This window comes from Tenrec ecaudatus, chromosome 15, assembly GCF_050624435.1.
Source record: "Tenrec ecaudatus isolate mTenEca1 chromosome 15, mTenEca1.hap1, whole genome shotgun sequence".
NCBI classification, from domain to species: Eukaryota; Metazoa; Chordata; class Mammalia; order Afrosoricida; family Tenrecidae; genus Tenrec; species Tenrec ecaudatus.
The window spans coordinates 116,223,000-116,239,590 of NC_134544.1; the positions used below are offsets into that span (position 1 = coordinate 116,223,000).

A 16,591-nucleotide genomic window follows, 5' to 3' on the forward strand; every position below is an offset into this window, starting at 1 on the left:
CAACCTGTGGGTCGTGACCCCTTTTGGGGTCAAACAACCCTTTCACAGTGGTTGCCCGATTCATTATAGTAGCAAATTTATAGTTATGAAGTAGTAACAAAAATAATTTTATGGTTGGGGGTCACCACAACATGAGGAATGGTATTAAAGGGTCGCGGCATTAGGAAGGTTGAGAACTATTGCTTTAAGTGCATCAATCCTAGGTTTCATGTATGAAAAACAGAAAAAACATGTAACAAAAATTCAAGAGGGTTACCCCAGTGACAAAAGACAACTCTGATAAACCCCAATATGAAAAAAAAAATGTTGAGAACTGGATGTGGGAATCACCTGACCATGATTTAACCCTTCCAAGTCAGGTTTACCATTTTTTGATCTCTTAAACTCATCTTCAGTGTACTCTGGTAACTAGTTTATTCCCATCCCTCCATTTGGGGTAGCGGGAAATCATCACAGGCTTACTTCCTGTGTAGGTCTTACAAATGGATCCTGGGCTTCCACTGTCACCCATAGCCTATGCAAACTGGGTTCTCCTTCATTTGTGTGTTATATTATTTGTAATCCTTGGGATGGATGGTTGGTGTCCTTTTTCTCTGTGGACTTTGACATCTCACTTAGAGGGCTGCTTATTTGGAAACAAGCCTTTAAGATCCCAGATGCTGTTTTATTTGCGAGCTGGGCACCATCTACTTTCTTCTCCATATTTTGCTAGAGCACCTTCATCTTTAGTGTTCCCTTCCTGAGGGCAGTATTGAGCAGACCACGAAGTGAGAATTGCATGTTTCTAAATTGGGCCTAGGATTTAGTGTGAGCCCAAAACTCATTCCTGGATATATGTTTTTTTTATCTGCCTTTGGCTCCCTATAGAGAACTTCTTGTTAATTTATGGTAGAGTCTTATCGATCATCTCCCTGGGGCATGAAGATCTTCCATGAACATTGTCATTGATTAACCCCCGGTACTATTTTTTTTAAACTGTGTAGAGAGAGAGATTGGGCCATTGTAGGCAAACTCCATCACAATGCCTGAATTACTCACTGTACAGAATAAATCCTTTCGTGTCTGCATGCTATTTCATGAAATAATTTTTACTTATACAGAACATGTCATTGGTGTTGACAAAAGAATCTTTTTACATCTTGCAATACGCAGATGACCCAAACTTCATTGTGAGGAAAATTTGTTGCACTTATTGATGAAGATCAGACTTCCATCAGAATGCATTACACCTCAACATAACACAAAATCTTCACAACGGCCCAATAACCAGTGTCATGAAAATAGAGAAAGCACTTCAGCTTGTCAAGGATTTAATTTTACTTGGATTCACAATTAGTGCCTATGTTGTTGATTGGTGCCATCGAGTTGCTTCCAACTCGTAGCTACTCTGCACAACAGAACAAAACACTGCCTGGCTCTGTACAGTTATCACAATTATTCTTATATTTGAGCCCATTGTTGCAGCCACTGTGTCGATCCAACTTACTGTTTTTGCTGCTCAAAGCATGATGTCCTTCTCCAGGGGCTCTTCTCTCTTGGCAACTTGTCAAAAGTACTTGAGATGAAGTCTTAATATCCTTGCTTCCTTTTTTTTCCACCTACCATCTTGACTATTATTTTTTCTTTTTATTTATTTGTTATTATATTTTTAAATACTTTCATGGGGGCTCTTTTTCCCCCTTTTTTATTGGGGGCTCTTAAATCTCATCACAATTCATATGTTCCTTCAATGGGTCAAGCACATTTGCACATATGCCGCCATCATCATTTTCAAACCATTCTCTTCTCTCTTGAGCCCCTGATATCAGATCCCCATTTCTTCCTCCTCCCTCCCCCACCTACCCTCCCTCACAAACCCTTGATAAGTTATAGATTATTTTTTCCATATCTTACATCATCCTCTGTCGCCCCTCATCCTAGTTTGATCCTTGTGATCAATTTCCCCTTTCTCCCCCCACACTATCCTTGCTTCTAAGGAGCATTCTGTCTTTACTGCTTCCAAGACAGATTTGTTTGTTTCTTTTGGCAATCCATGGTACTTTCAGTATTCTTTGCCCACACCACAATTCAAATGCCTTCAGATCTTCTTTAGTCTTGGTTATTCATTGTCCAAATTGACATGCTTATGAGACAATTAAAAATATCATGGCTTAGGTCAGGCAAACCTTACTCTTCAAAGTGACATCCTTGCTTTTCTTTAAAAAAAAATTTTTAACCGACAATTAGGGGTTTATTAGGGAAGTTAATATGTAACCACAAGTCAGGACAGCTAACAGTATAAATAAAGTCATTGGTCGACAGCAACACTTCCTCAGTCAGAAGCTACGTCTCCCGTCACGTGGTCCTCACTCTCTCAGCTACCTTGGTCCCTAGCTTCTGTCTGTGTACACCAGGAAGCCAGACCACCTGTTGCTCTGTCTCACAGTTCCATAGTCTTCGGCCAGATGAGGAGAATGTAGACTGTAGTCTCAGCACTGCCTTTCTGAGTCTCCTTTCCACAGTCTCTGGTGAATCTAGTCCCTGTGGCCTCTAACACTTCAGTCAGAAGTTTTTTTTAGGTTTTATTTGGCTGGAAATGTTTTCTTTTTGTACTTTTTAAAATCGTTTTATTAGGGGCTCATACAACTCTCACCACAATCCATACATACATCAGTTGTGTAAAGCACATTTGTACATTCATTGCCCTCATCATTCTCAAAACATTTGCTCTCCGCTTAAGCCCCTGGCATCAGGTCCTCATTTTTTTTCCTTCCTCCCTTCTCCCTCCTTCCTCATGAGCCGCTGATAATTTATAAATTATTATTTTGTCATATCTTGGCTTGTCCAACGTCTCCCTTCACCCACTTTTCTGTTGTCCGTCCCCTGGGAGGAGGTCACATGTAGATCCTTGTAATCGGTTCCCCCTTTCCAATCCCTCTACGCTCCCAGTATCGCCACTCACACCACTGGTCCTGAAGGGATCATCTGCCCTGGATTCCCTGTGTTTCCAGTTCCTATCTGTACCAGTGTCCATCCTATGGTCTAGCCAGACTTGCAAGGTAGAATTCGGATCATGATAGTGGGGTGGAGGAGGAAGCATTTAAGAACTACAGGAAAGTTGTATTTTTCTTTTCTTTTTTTTTTTTTTTTTAACAATTTATTGGGCTCATACAATTCTTATCACAGTTCATACATATACATACATCAATTGTATAAAGCACATCTGTACAGTCTTTGCCCTAATCATTTTTTTCTCCTCTTTTCTTTTTTTACATTTTATTAGGGACTCATACAACTCTTATCACTATCTATACATATACATACATCAATTGTATAAAGCACATCCATATATTCCCTGCCCCAATCATTCTCAAAGCATTTGCTCTCCACTTAAGCCCCTTGCATCAAGTCCTCTTTTTTTTTCCCCTCCCTCCTCCCTCCCTCATGTGCCCCTGGTAATTTACACATCGTTATTTTGTCATATCTTGCCCTATCCGGAGCCTCCCCTCCCCCCTTCTCTGCCGTCCCTCTCCCAGGGAAAAGGTCACATGCGGATCCCTGCAATCAGCTCCCCCCCTCCAACCCACTCACCCTCCACTCTCCCAGCATCGTCCCTCACACTCTTGGTCCTGAAGGTATCATCCACCCTGAATTCCCTGTACCTCCAGCCCTCTTATGTACCAGTGTACAGCCTCTGTCCTATCCAGCCCTGCAAGGTAGAATTCAGATCATGGTAGTTGGGGGGAGGAAGCATCCAGGATCTGGGGGAAAGCTGTGTTCTTCCTCGATACTACCTCACACCCTAATTAACCCATCTCCTCTGAAAGTTGTATTTTTCATTGTTGCTACATCACATCCTGACTGACTCGTCTCCTTCCCGAGACCCCTCTGCAAGGGGATCTCCAGTGGCCTATGAATGGGCTTTGGGACTCCACTCTGCAACCCTCCCCCCCATTCACAATGATATGATTTTTTTGTTCTTTGATGCCTGATACCTGATTCCCATCAACAACTTCATGATCACACAGGCTGGTGTGCCTCTTCCATGTGGGCTTTGTTGCTTCTCAGCTAGATGGCCGCTTGTTTACCTTCAAGCCTTTAAGACCCCAGACGCTATATCTTTTGATAGCTGGGCACCATCAGCTTTCTTCACCACATTTGCTTATTCACTCACTTTGTCTTCAGCGCTTGTATAGGGAAGGTGAGCATCATAGAATACCAATTTAATAGAAGAAAGAGTTCTTGAATTGAGTGGAGACCCAATGTCCTTCTGCTACCTTAATACTAAACCTATAAATATATGCACATAAATCTATTTCCCCATCCTCATATATAAATATATTTGCATATGTACATGTTTTTATCTAGACTTCTATAAATGCCCTGTGCCTCCCAGCTCTTTCCTCTATTTCCCTTGACTTTCCTCCTGTCCCACTATCATGCTCAGTCCCCAACAGGGTTTCAGTAATTCCTCTTGGTTACATTACCCTTGATCATGCCCTACCAGGCCTCCCACACCCTCCTCACCACCAATTTGGATCATTTGTTGTTCCCTTGCCCCTGGGTTTGTTAACACCACTTCCTTTCCCCTCACGTTCCCCTATCCCCTCTCCCCCTGGAACTGTTGTTTTCTCCTGCAGATTGTTCATCCAGCCTATCTTATTTAGACAGACCTGCGGAGATAATAACATGCACAAAAACAAGACAGCATAACCAAGCAACAATATGTAACAACAACAACAAACCAATGACAAAAAAACAAAACAAAACACAAGAAAGAAAAACTTGTGGTTAGTTCAAGGATCATTTGTTGACCTTTAGGAGTGTTTTCCAGTCCAGTCTGTTGGAGCACCATGCCCTGGCTCCAAAGTCCACCCTGGGTACCTCGCCGCTCCATTCTCTTGCTGTTCTGTTGTACCCCTTTAGTGTTTTGCCTTGGTGTGGTGGGATCAGATCGGGCGCAGTTCCCACACTGTGTCTCCCGTGTTGTCCCCTGTTAGGGGTATGGGTCAGTGAGAGACATCATGTCTCATAGTGGGGCTTGCCATGTGGTCTTCTCTGTGGACTGGCTGCTCTAATTGGGATCATCGTCCTCAAGGCCTGGTGGGTCAGGATATGCTCCACACTCTCCTTCTCCCCCTTCATCTGCTCCCGTGTGCTCCGATCAGATATGTCCCTCTCCTGAAGCTGCAGAATCAATGCCTTCTTTTGAAATAAATTCTTCTTGGGGGTTTAAAAATTTTTTTTTAATTATTTTATTGGGGGCTTGTACAACTCTTATCACAATTCATACATATATCCATTGTGTCAAGCACATTTGTACATTTGTTGCCATCATCACTCCCAAAACATTTTCTTTCTACTTGAGCCCCATCCTTGCTTTTCAACACTTGAAAGAACTTGTGCAACAGATTTACCCAATGTGACATGACTTTTGATCTCGACTGCTGCTTCTGTGAGCATTTTTATATCCAAGCAAGATAAAACAGTTGACAATTTCAATCTCTTCTCCATTTATCATGATTTTATCTACTGCTCCAGTTGTGCGGATATACGTCTTCTTTACAGTGAGGTGTAAACCATATCGAATGCTGCAATTCTTGCCTTTCCATCAGAAAATGCTTCAAATCCTCACTTTCAGAAAGCAAGATTGTGTCATCTGTATATTGCAGGTTGTTAAATGAGCCTTTCCCCAATCCTGATGGCACGTTCTTCATTATATAATCCAGTTTCTTTCTTTATTTGCTCAGCATACAGATTGAATAGTATGTTTAGAGTATTACAACCCTGTGGCACACCTTTTGTGATTTTAAACTCTGCAGTATTCCCTTGTTGTGTTTATACAAATCGCTGTTTATGTACAAGTTCCGTATTAGCTCAACGTATTGTTCTGGATTCCCCTTTCTGAAGGCTGGCCTTACTTGGTTATGGCCCTCATAATAGATGCTTTGGCAATGTCTGCCCTGATCCATAGCAGACTTACGCACAACAGCATGGAAAACAGCACGGCCCCGTACCATCGTCACGGTTCCTGTGCCTGAGCTCACTGTTGCAGCCACTCTTCCCAGCCCATCTCATTGAGGGTCTCCCTCTTTTTCACCACCTCTCTACTTTACCCAAAATGTCCTTGGCCAGGGATTGGTCTCCTGACATAATGTCCAAAGGGTAGAGGAAGAAATCTTGCCATCTTTATCTCTTATGAGCACTCTGGCCTTACTTCTTTCAATGCAGATCAGTCAGTCCTTTTAGCAGTTCATGGCACACTGAATATTCTTCTACAGCACCACAATTTAAATGCGTCTTCCGTGGTCTTCCTTATTCAGTGTCCAATTTTCACAACAGCCTGGGCTAGATGCACCGTAGTCCTCAGAGCAACGTCTTTATTCTTCAATACTCTCAAGAAGTCTTGTGTAGCAGAGTATCTAATGCAATACATCTTTGATCTCCTGACTGCTGTTTCCGTGAGCATTGATTGTGGATCCGAGGCAGACAAAATCCTTGACAACGTTAACCTTTTCAGTTCTATGGATTTTCGTCTTCCTTACATTGAGTTTTAATCCATACTGGAGGCTACAGTCCTTGATATTTATCAGTAAGTACTTCAAGTCCTCCTCACTTTCTATAAGCAATGTTGTGTTATCTGCATACTGCAGGCGTTAACAAGCCTTCCTCCAATCCTGATGCCTCACTCTTCTTATAATCCAGTTTCTCTAATGATTTTCTCGGCATATAGATTGAATAAGTATGGTGAGAGGATACAACCCTGGCACACACCTTCCCTGATTTTAAACCATGCACTATTCCCTTGGTATGTTTGCTGAACTGCCTCTTGTTCCATGTAAAAATTCCAAACGAGCACAATGAAGTGTTCTGGAATTTCCATTCTCCTAAAGGTATCCATAATTTGTTATGGCCCACACAGTCAAATGCCTTTGCATATCTTAAGTGAGATACAATTAAACATATTTTATCTTTCTAGTATTCTCTGCTTTGAGAGATCCTTCTCACATCCACAGAGAGACTCCTTGTTCCATAGCCTATTATGAGTCCGGCCTGAACCCCTGGAAGTTCCTGTTAATATGTTGCTGCAACCATTGTTGGATGATCTCCAGGAAAAATGTTACTTGTGTGCAGTATCAGTGATATCATTCTGTAGTTTGAACATTCTGTGGGGTCACCTTTCTGTGGAATGGGAGCAAATACGGATCTCTGCCAGTCAGTTAGCCGCGTAGCTGTCTTCCAAGTTTCCTGGCATAGACGAGTGAGTGCTTCTAGTGTTTCTTCAACTTTCTGAAACATTTCAGTGGGCATTCCGTCAATTCTTGGAATTAGCCGTGTTTTGGGCTAATGCATTCAGTGCAGTTTGAACGTCTTCCTTCAGCGCTGTTGGTTCTTGCCACATGTGCGACCTCAAATGATCGACTGTTGACTACTTCTTTTGGGTACAGTTTTCTTTCCATCTGCTCCTGATGCTTCTTTCATCACTCAGGATTTTGCCCATAGCATTGTTGTGGTTTCAAATAACCAGAAACCTGTTACAGGTCGATCTGGGTTTCAATCTTAATTGTTTCCTTATAGCTATAGCAATTTCCTCCTCTGTGAAGCAAAAACAACGGCAGTATTGAGAGAAATTGTGTCCACAGCTCTCAGCAGTCTGGCTTTGGGTGTTAGTTAGTTGCTTAGTAGTTTCTAGGATTACTTTATCTATATTCTTATGTTCAAGAAGAGGTATTAAAGTTAGAGATTACTAAATTATCACTACGTAAACTATCTTCCCCCTCTTCCTTTGCAAGGATGAAAATGGAATAAACAGACCAGTCTGTTCCTATGTTAGACCACTTCGAGCCGGACGACTTCTAGATACTCCAAGGCAAGCAGCAAGATTTGTCAATGTCCTGGGTTATGAAAGAGCACCTGTTATTGGAGGTGGAGGCAAACAAGAGCAGTGGTGCACTCTCCTGGCCTTTCTCTGTAGAAATAAGGTATCACATATATATAAAAGTATTTAAGAGAGGACACCCCCGTTGCTTTTAACTTTTGTATATTTTTATAATTACTTTTGGAAAATATGTCAAGTTGAAGTCAGAATCATGTTTCATCCATTTTTAGTAACGTTTAAATGACAACATGTAAAGAAACCTTAGTACTTACTATCTTTTTTCTTTCTCCTTGTAGTCTTTAAGTATAATGTGATTTCTGCATAGTAGGGACATAGAAGTACTCTTAAGACCGCGGTTGGCATAGTGGGTTATGCTTTGGCTGCAAACTACAAGGTCAGCAGTTCAAAACACCAGCCTCTACATTAGTGGCTCTCAACCTGTAGGTTGTGACTCCTTTGGGGGTCGAACGACCCTTTCACAGGGGTCGCCTAAGGCCATTTGAAAGCATAAATATTTCACAATATGTAATTACTTATTGTTTTGTGATTAACGTATATACTCGTGTATAAGCCGAGTTTTTCAGCACATTTTTATGCAGTTTTGTGGTAAAATTGGGTACCTTCGTTGATATTCAGGTCAGTTTATACGTGAGTATATACAGTAATCACTATGCTTTAATTATGTTCAATAGGTAACAATGCATAGCAGACATTTACATTACGATTCATAGCAGTAGCAAAATTACAGTTAAGAAGTAGCCGCAAAAGTAATTTTGTGTTTGGGGGTCACCACAACATGAGGAACTGTATTAAAGGGTCGCGGCATTAGGAAGGTTGAGAACCACTGCTCTACATGGAAGATGAGACTGTCTACCTCCCTAAAGACTTATAGCTCTTCTTTGACAATAGGCGCGGGTCACGTTCTTGCTTGATCTCTCTCTGCCATCATCTTGGTTCAATGTTCCTTGTACAAAATGCCCAGTGAAGCCACAGAAACCATCCCTGCTACAGAGCAGGTGTTGAGTGATGAAACAGTACCCGACCTTGAGGAACAGGATTCCACCCAGGGAACCACACAATAAACCTAGCTGATGGCGGCAGCTGAAATCGATAAGGAATCAGCCACTAAAGGAAGGCAGAGTCAGCGTGAAAAGAAGGTATTCAAGGCTATGTCCAAACTGGTTCTTCAGCAAATTACAGGGGTTACTAGCGAGTCTCTATCTGGAAAGAATATCCCCTGTGTCATCACAAAGCCAGATGTCTACAAGATCCCTGCTTCAGATACCTTCATAATTTTGGGGGAAGCCAAGGTCAAGGATTCATCTAAGCAAGCACAGCTAACAGCAGCTGAGAACTTCAGAGTTCAAGGTGAGGCTGTCTGGAACATTCAAGGAAACACAAAGGCCAGTGGTTCAAGAGGAGAGTGAAGAGGTTGATGAAACAGGTGTGGAAGTTAGGATATAGAATTGGTCATTTCAAAGCAAACATACCAAGAGCAAAGGCACTCCAAACCCTGAAGACAACAGTAGTGATGCTGTAACCGCTATTATGGAATTAACCGTGTAACCATCTGAAAACAAAGACCTCGTTTGTTGTGTTTCAAAAGAGTAACTGCAAAACTGTTTGGTTTGAATCATTATAAAGTTATGGCTTCTTGTTGGATTGGGGGGGCGGGGTGATAATCTCGGAAACTGACAGGGACAGTTCTACCCTGTAGGGTTGCCCTGAGTTAGAATTGACTTGGTGTAAGTGAATTTTGGTTGGAGTATTTGTGTGTCGTTTTAGAAATACAGAAATTCTGTTATAGAGATTGGACCAGGACAAGAACCATGGTTTCCTAATCTTTAAAGAAAAAAATCCAAAGTCACTTCCATGGAGTCAGTGCTGACTTACAGCAACCCCCGTGGGTTTCCAAGACTAACTGTTTACTGGAGTTGAAAGTCCAGTCTTTTTCCAGTGGAGCTTCTTGTGATACCTAATCTAACTCATGTTAAAATATTCATAGTTAATTGCTTAGGTAATACATTTTTTAAGGGAAAATGACAGTATAAAGTGAACATATAACAAAAATCTTGACATTGCATGGTAGTTTGTTTAGTTCCAAATACAAGTAAATTTTAGTAAATCAGTTTGCTATAATGGTAAAAAAAAAAAAAAGTCACCGTAATGGGAGTTTATTGTCTAACAGTTTAGATGGCTAAGAGTCTGGGTTTAGAGTATCAGCAGGGTAGGCTCTGTGAATCATAGGAGAAGATTGTTCTTTGGCTTGTAGATGAGTCCTGAAATCGGGAGCACTTCTATCCTGTCCTATAGCGTCACTGAGTAAGAATCAATGACAGTGAGTTTGTTTTTCTTCATTGATCTGAGGAAATATGTGTATCACAATGTAAAGTTTACAGAGTAAGAGACCATATGGGTGAGAGAACAATTTGTCGCAACTAAGAGTATGTCTTTAAAACGTAGCAAAACAATTAAGCCTAACTTATTAAACAGTTATTTTTATTTATTTCAAGATATAGTTCCCAAAAGTAAGGTTATATATTAAAATTTTTTATTAAAGTTTCATTTAAAATAGAGTAGGAATGGCACATTTAAGATCATTTCATAAATATTAGTTTGTGTTTGTATGTATGTGTTGATTTTTATTATGATTTTGATGATAGTTTACATACAAATTGGTTTTCCATTCACATGTCGTACACTTTTTAAAATGTTAATTTGCAATCCACACAATGCAATAGTGTACTCTCCCAGATTCTGCTCTGGGTTTACTGTTTGCAGTTGTCCTCTGCTGCCTTCTGAGCTTTATCCTGGCAAATACTTTTCTCTTGATCTCCTGGCTGATTGTTCTAAGAGGTGTGTGCCTCCATGGTGATAGTTTACAAGTACAGGCTCATACACTGTTTGACTCCCAAGAGCCTTGTTTGCATAGTGGCTATGTGTTGGGTTGCTAGCCACAAGTTGAGCTATTTAAAACCACCAGCTGCTCCAAGGGAGAGTGACAGAGCTTTCTATTCAGAGTCGTGGAAACTACCCTGTCCTGTAGGTTGCTATGAGTTGGCATCGACCTAATGGCAGTGAGTTTGTTTTGTGTTTTTGGTTGAAAGTTGAGTCCTGGGGCTGAACTTGGTTCCAGACTTGAAGGGTGTCTAAGGGCCACAGTGTTAGGGTTCTTCTGGGTTCTGTCAGTCTAGTAGTCTTCTTTTCCCTTAATGATTTTGAGTTTGTTCCATACTTTTATTCCTCTCTGTCCAGGACTTCCTCTTGTGATCCCTTTCAAAGGGATCGGCAGTGATAGCTGGCTTCTGGTCACAGGGTCATGAAGACTGAGGTTTCTGCCTTCCTTTGGATTGTTTTCATGGGTCTGATTTTCTCCTTTTTGCTTTAGATGGGGAGAGATCAGTAGAAGGGCTTTTGATGGCCGCTCGCAAGTTTTTAAGATCTTTAGTTGATAATCATCAAAATTTGATGACCACATTCAAGGTTTAAGGCCTGTCACTGTTCATTAGAAGGTACAACATTGTCTTGTGGACTATGCTGTGCCCCTTGACCTTGATGTTCCTTGAGACTATGGTAGTAAGTTCCCAGGCCCAGTGACTTATTTCCTTAAGGCAGTGGTTCTCAACGTGTGGGTTGCGACCCCTTTGGGAGTCCAGTGAGACTTTTACAGGGGTCGCCAAAGACCATCGGAAAACACATACTTCTGATGGTTTTAGGAACTGAGACACCGCTACTCTGTCTGTCTCCAGGTGGGTCTGCCCACATGCACACATACGCATACCTGGCGTGAAGACTGTTAGCCATGCTATAGAAAACATTTCATTTTTTTTATAATTAGAAATAAATATTTCACAATATATAATTACATATTGTGTTTGTGATTAATCACTATGCTTTAATTATGTGCAATTTGTAACAATGAAAATATATCCTGCATATCAGATGTTTACATTAAAATTCATAACAGTAGCAAAATTACAGTTATGAGGTAGCAACGAAAATAATTTTATGGTTGGGGGTCACCACAACGTGAGGAACTGTATTAATGGGTCGCAGCATGAGGAAGGTTGAGAATCACTATGTTAAGGTGTTTGATTAGTGCGTAAAATGTTCATTACTCCCCACCCCTTCCACCATGTTTTGCTATTCTTGTATATAATTCTTTTGTAAAGTAACTCTACTTCCTGTACAAGTAAAAGCTTGAGAACTAAACATTTACTATATATATAATTAGGGGCTCATACAGCTATTATCACAATCCATACATAAATCAGTTGTGTAAAACACATTTGTACATTCCTTTCCCTCATAATTCTCAAAACATTTGTTCTCTACTTAAGCCCCTGGCATCAGCTCCTCATTTTTTCTCCCTCCTGGCTCCTGCCCTCCCTCATGAACCCTTGCTAATTTATAAATTATTACTTTGTAATATCTTACACTGTCTGACATCTCCCTTCACCCGCTTTTCTATTGTCTATCCCCCAGGGAGGAGGTTATATGTGGATCTTTGTAATCGATTCCCCCTTCCATCCCACCCGCCCTCCACCCTCCCAGTTTTGCCACTCTCACCACTGGTCCTGAAAGGATCATGTGTCTTAGATTTCCTGTGTTTCCAGTTCCTATCTGTACCAGTGTAAATCCTCTGGTCTAGTCAGATTTGTAAGGTAGAATTGGGATCATGATAGTGGGGAGGAGAGGAAGCATGTAGGAACTAGAGGAAAGTTGTATGTTTTATCATTGCTACTCTGTACCCCCTAACTGGCTCTTCTCCCTGCAACTCTTCTGTAAGGGGATATCCAGTTGCCTACAGATGGGCTTTGAGTCCCCAATCTGCACTCCCCCTCATTTACAATTATTTGTTTTTTGAAGCCTGATACCTGATCCCTTCCACACCTGGTGATCACCCAGGCTGGTGTGCTTCTTCCATGTGGGTTTTGTTGCTTCTCAGTTAGATGGCTGCTTGTTTACCTTCAAGCCTTTAAGACCCCAGACACTATACCTTTTGATAGCCGGGGCTTTCTTCACCACATTTGCTCTCCACTTAAGCCCCTGGCATCAGCTCCTCTTTTTTTTCCCCCTCCCTCCCCACTCCCCTCTCCCTCATGAACCCTTGGTAATTTATAAATTATTATTTTGTCCTATCTTGCCCTACCCGACATCTCCCTTCACCCACTTATGCACCTGCTTTGTCTTCAGCGATCCTATCAGGGAGGCGAGCACACAATAATAGGAATTTTTGTTCTTTGATACCTGATCCCTTCAGCACCTCGTGATCACAAAGGCTGGTGTGCTTCTTCCATGTGGGCTTAGAGTTGCTTCTGAGCTAGATGGCCTCTTGTTTACCTTCAGGCCTTTAAGACCCCAGACACTATCGTTTGATAGCCGGGCACCATCAGCTTTCTTCACATTTGCTTATGCACCTGCTTTCTCTTCAGCGATCTTGTTGGGAAGGTGAGCATCATACAATGCCAATTTAATAGAACAAAGTGTTTTTGCATTGAGGGAGTACTTGAATGGAGGCCCAATGTCCCTCTGCTACCTTGATACTAAACCTATAAATATATGCACATAAATCTAGTTCCCCATCATCATATATAAATATATTTACATATGCATATGACTTTATTTAGACTTCTATGAGTGCCTTTGTTTCCTAGTTCTTTCCTCTGTTTCCTTTTAGTTTTCTCTCATTCTACTATCATGCTCAGCCTTCATTTGGGTTTCAGTAATTCCTCTCGATTACACTGCCCTTGATCACGCCCTACCAGGCCTCCTACACCCTCCTCACCACTGAGTTGGATCACTTGTTCCCTTGTCCCTGGGTTTGTTAACACCACTTCCTTACCCCTCACCTGCCCCTCTCCCATGTCCTCCTGGAACTGTGGTCCCGTTTTTTCTCCTCCAGATTGTTCATCCAGCCTATCTTATTTAGACAGACCTGTGGAGATAACAACTTGCACAAAAACAAGACACCGCAAAACCAAGCAACAAAAGAAAACAAAACAATAACAACAACAAAAAGCTAATGACCAAACAAAATACAACACAACAACAAAGAAAAGCTTGTAGTTAGTTCAAGGGCTGTTTGTTGCCTTTTAGGATTTTACAGACTTTCAAGTTGTTTCTATTTTTGATATTTTCTTTCTGTTTGATTGAAGTTTTTCTCTGTCTAGTCATTGTTGGTTTTTTTGTTTGTTTGCTTCCTGTTGGAGTTTTGTCTGATTTTCCGTATGCATTAGGCTGTGTTGACCAGAGAAACAAATCCAGTGACACTAAAATATGTGCAAGAAAGAGTTTTATATCAAGATGTAATTCTATGCATTCAGGAAGCATCCCAGCCCAGTCCATAAGTCTGATACGAGTTCATAAATCCGGCACTTGTCCATAAGTCCCTATTCAGACCTACTCAAGCTATATGCAATGATTGAGAACGCAGGAAGTTTGCAGGCCAGTGGGTACAAAGGCCTGTGGATCCAATGGTGGTGAATGCATCTGGCAGGTATCAGAATGGCTTGCAGCAGCAGGAAGGGGAAGGCAGAGAAATGGGGGGAGGTTCCCAGGGCGGTACCATCAGGCTGTGATTTCATCGACAGGCTAGACTCCATCCCTACACTTGCGCATGTCAAGTTGACGTGAAATGATGTAACTACCACCCTGTTTAGGAAATCCAGGATAGGTGAATCCATAGAGACAGTCACTGGGTGGTGGCAAGGCAGGGAGATGGGGGAAATGAGGGGCTAACAGTGATGAATGTAAGAAGATGTTCTCAACTTGATTGTGGTGATGGATTGCAGAAACGTTAGTATGATTGAGCAATTAAACTGTCTGACATGTAAAAAAGGTGGGGAAATGTGTGTGGATAGGTAAATAGTAAATTTATGTGTATCTAACTGTATATGTGGTATATGTATGACATACATTATATCTATATAAACACAAAGAAGCATGAAGTAGAAATGTTTCAATTGCTATCATTATATGATCTCCTTTTAAAAATCCTTAAATCTTTGCAAGTGTGAATATTCTCTGAAATATAAAAAATAAATTTTAGTTAAAAGATATATATCTGTAAGTATATATATATATATATAAGTCCTTAATTTTACTTAATGTCATTCCCTAGGGTGACTGTGAAGACCATGCTAACCTTCTATGCAGCCTTCTTCTTGGATATGGATTAGAAGCCTTTGTCTGTGTTGGGACGAAAGCTAAGGGAGTACCTCATGCTTGGGTTATGACTAGTGGGACTGATGGTACCATCACTTTTTGGGAGAGTTTAACAGGACACAGGTTAGCTACGTTTAAAGGAATACTGATATCAAGATGTCAGTGATTTCAATTATAGGCTCTTCATATTGTTGTTTCTTTAAAGTATCTACTAGTAATTTATTTATTAGTGTTTTTACAAGACTAATTTTTTTTATTAAAGCAGGTATGTAAATAAATTCTGAGAAACTTCATACCCCCAAAATATTCATTACCAACATGATATTCTTAAAACTGAATTTATTTGATGAGTATTCTTTTTGGTTTTTGTACTAAGCTTTAAAGACAGTAGGTTCTCTTCATATTTTTTGTTCTTCCACTTCTGTTAATAATCATTTTGTTTAATTATAACTAAGGTATACGGAACTGTTTTGATTAACTGTTCACAAGAGAATGTATCATTAACTGTTAACAAGACAATGTATCGTACAATTCATAGAGAATAATTAAATGGTAGACACATTAGAAAATCAATTATAAACCCTGCCATTAGAAAATAGTTATGACCTAAATGTTAGAATAATTTAGAGTTGCTGCTTTAATTTTTACGTTCTCATTTTATAAAATTATGATTCATTTTCTTTTAGGTACATCCATAAACCAGTTAATCCTGATGAACCTGCACTTGCTGAACAGCCTAAACCTTTGTACCCATATCGGACAATTGGTTGTGTTTTCAACCATCAGATGTTTCTAGGAAATTGTCAGCCTTCTGACTCAGTAGAAGTCTGTGTGTTTGATTTGAATGATGAATCCAAATGGAAACCAATGAGTGAAGAGGCGATCAAGTCTGTGTGTGCTCCCGGAGCTACAACATCGCTGCCTCCCTTTCCACCACTGTGTGCCTCGATGGTGGATGCTTCAATAACAAGTAATGAAATGGAAATGCAACTCAAACTACTAGTGTCAGAACACAGAAAGGTAACTGATACTGAAATAGTTGTAATTGGTCAAATCTTTATAGTTATTTATGTGTTTAACCTTTTCTCTCTCTTTGGTGTATATTATAATGCTATATACTATCCTAGCCAAAACAGAAAATGTGGGGGATTTTTATACAGTTTATAGAATATATTCCATCTTTCCCTTCGATATTTCCACAAAATTTTTGAAACTCCCATTTATAGATGCTACCATTATGAGAGTATACTTTTGAGTTAGGCGTGGAGACTCAAATTTCTTCAAATTTCATTATTTTTTACATTCATTTTAATGGTTTTCCGTATTGTTTTTTGTTTACTTATTTTGTTTATGCTATATTCAATTAAAGGAAGTTAATTTACAAGGTTATAGCAATTTTTTTGGGAGAGATGTAAAAATTATAACTCTAACTTGAAAAACTATATATCTCTGATTGTTAATGTTATTCGATCTCTTGCTGTTTAGCCATTTATATTTCCTTTTTGTTAACATTTTTGGTAACCCGCATTTTGACACAAAACACTAATCATAAAGAAAAAGACTAAA

At 40.3% G+C, this 16,591-nt stretch overlaps 1 protein-coding gene and 1 pseudogene across 1 annotated transcript in view; both read left to right on the forward strand.

Moving 5' to 3' along the window:
• CEP76 (centrosomal protein 76) overlaps nt 1-16,591 on the forward strand; it is a 58,731-nt gene that overhangs the window by 13,932 nt on the left and 28,208 nt on the right. The window contains exons 8-10 of the mRNA XM_075532946.1: nt 7,773-7,961; nt 14,982-15,148; nt 15,712-16,045. Coding sequence (XP_075389061.1) covers nt 7,773-7,961; nt 14,982-15,148; nt 15,712-16,045 — 690 coding nt within the window. The remainder of the gene's footprint in view (nt 1-7,772; nt 7,962-14,981; nt 15,149-15,711; nt 16,046-16,591) is intronic.
• On the forward strand, nt 8,808-9,398 carry LOC142428052 (nascent polypeptide-associated complex subunit alpha pseudogene; annotated as a pseudogene).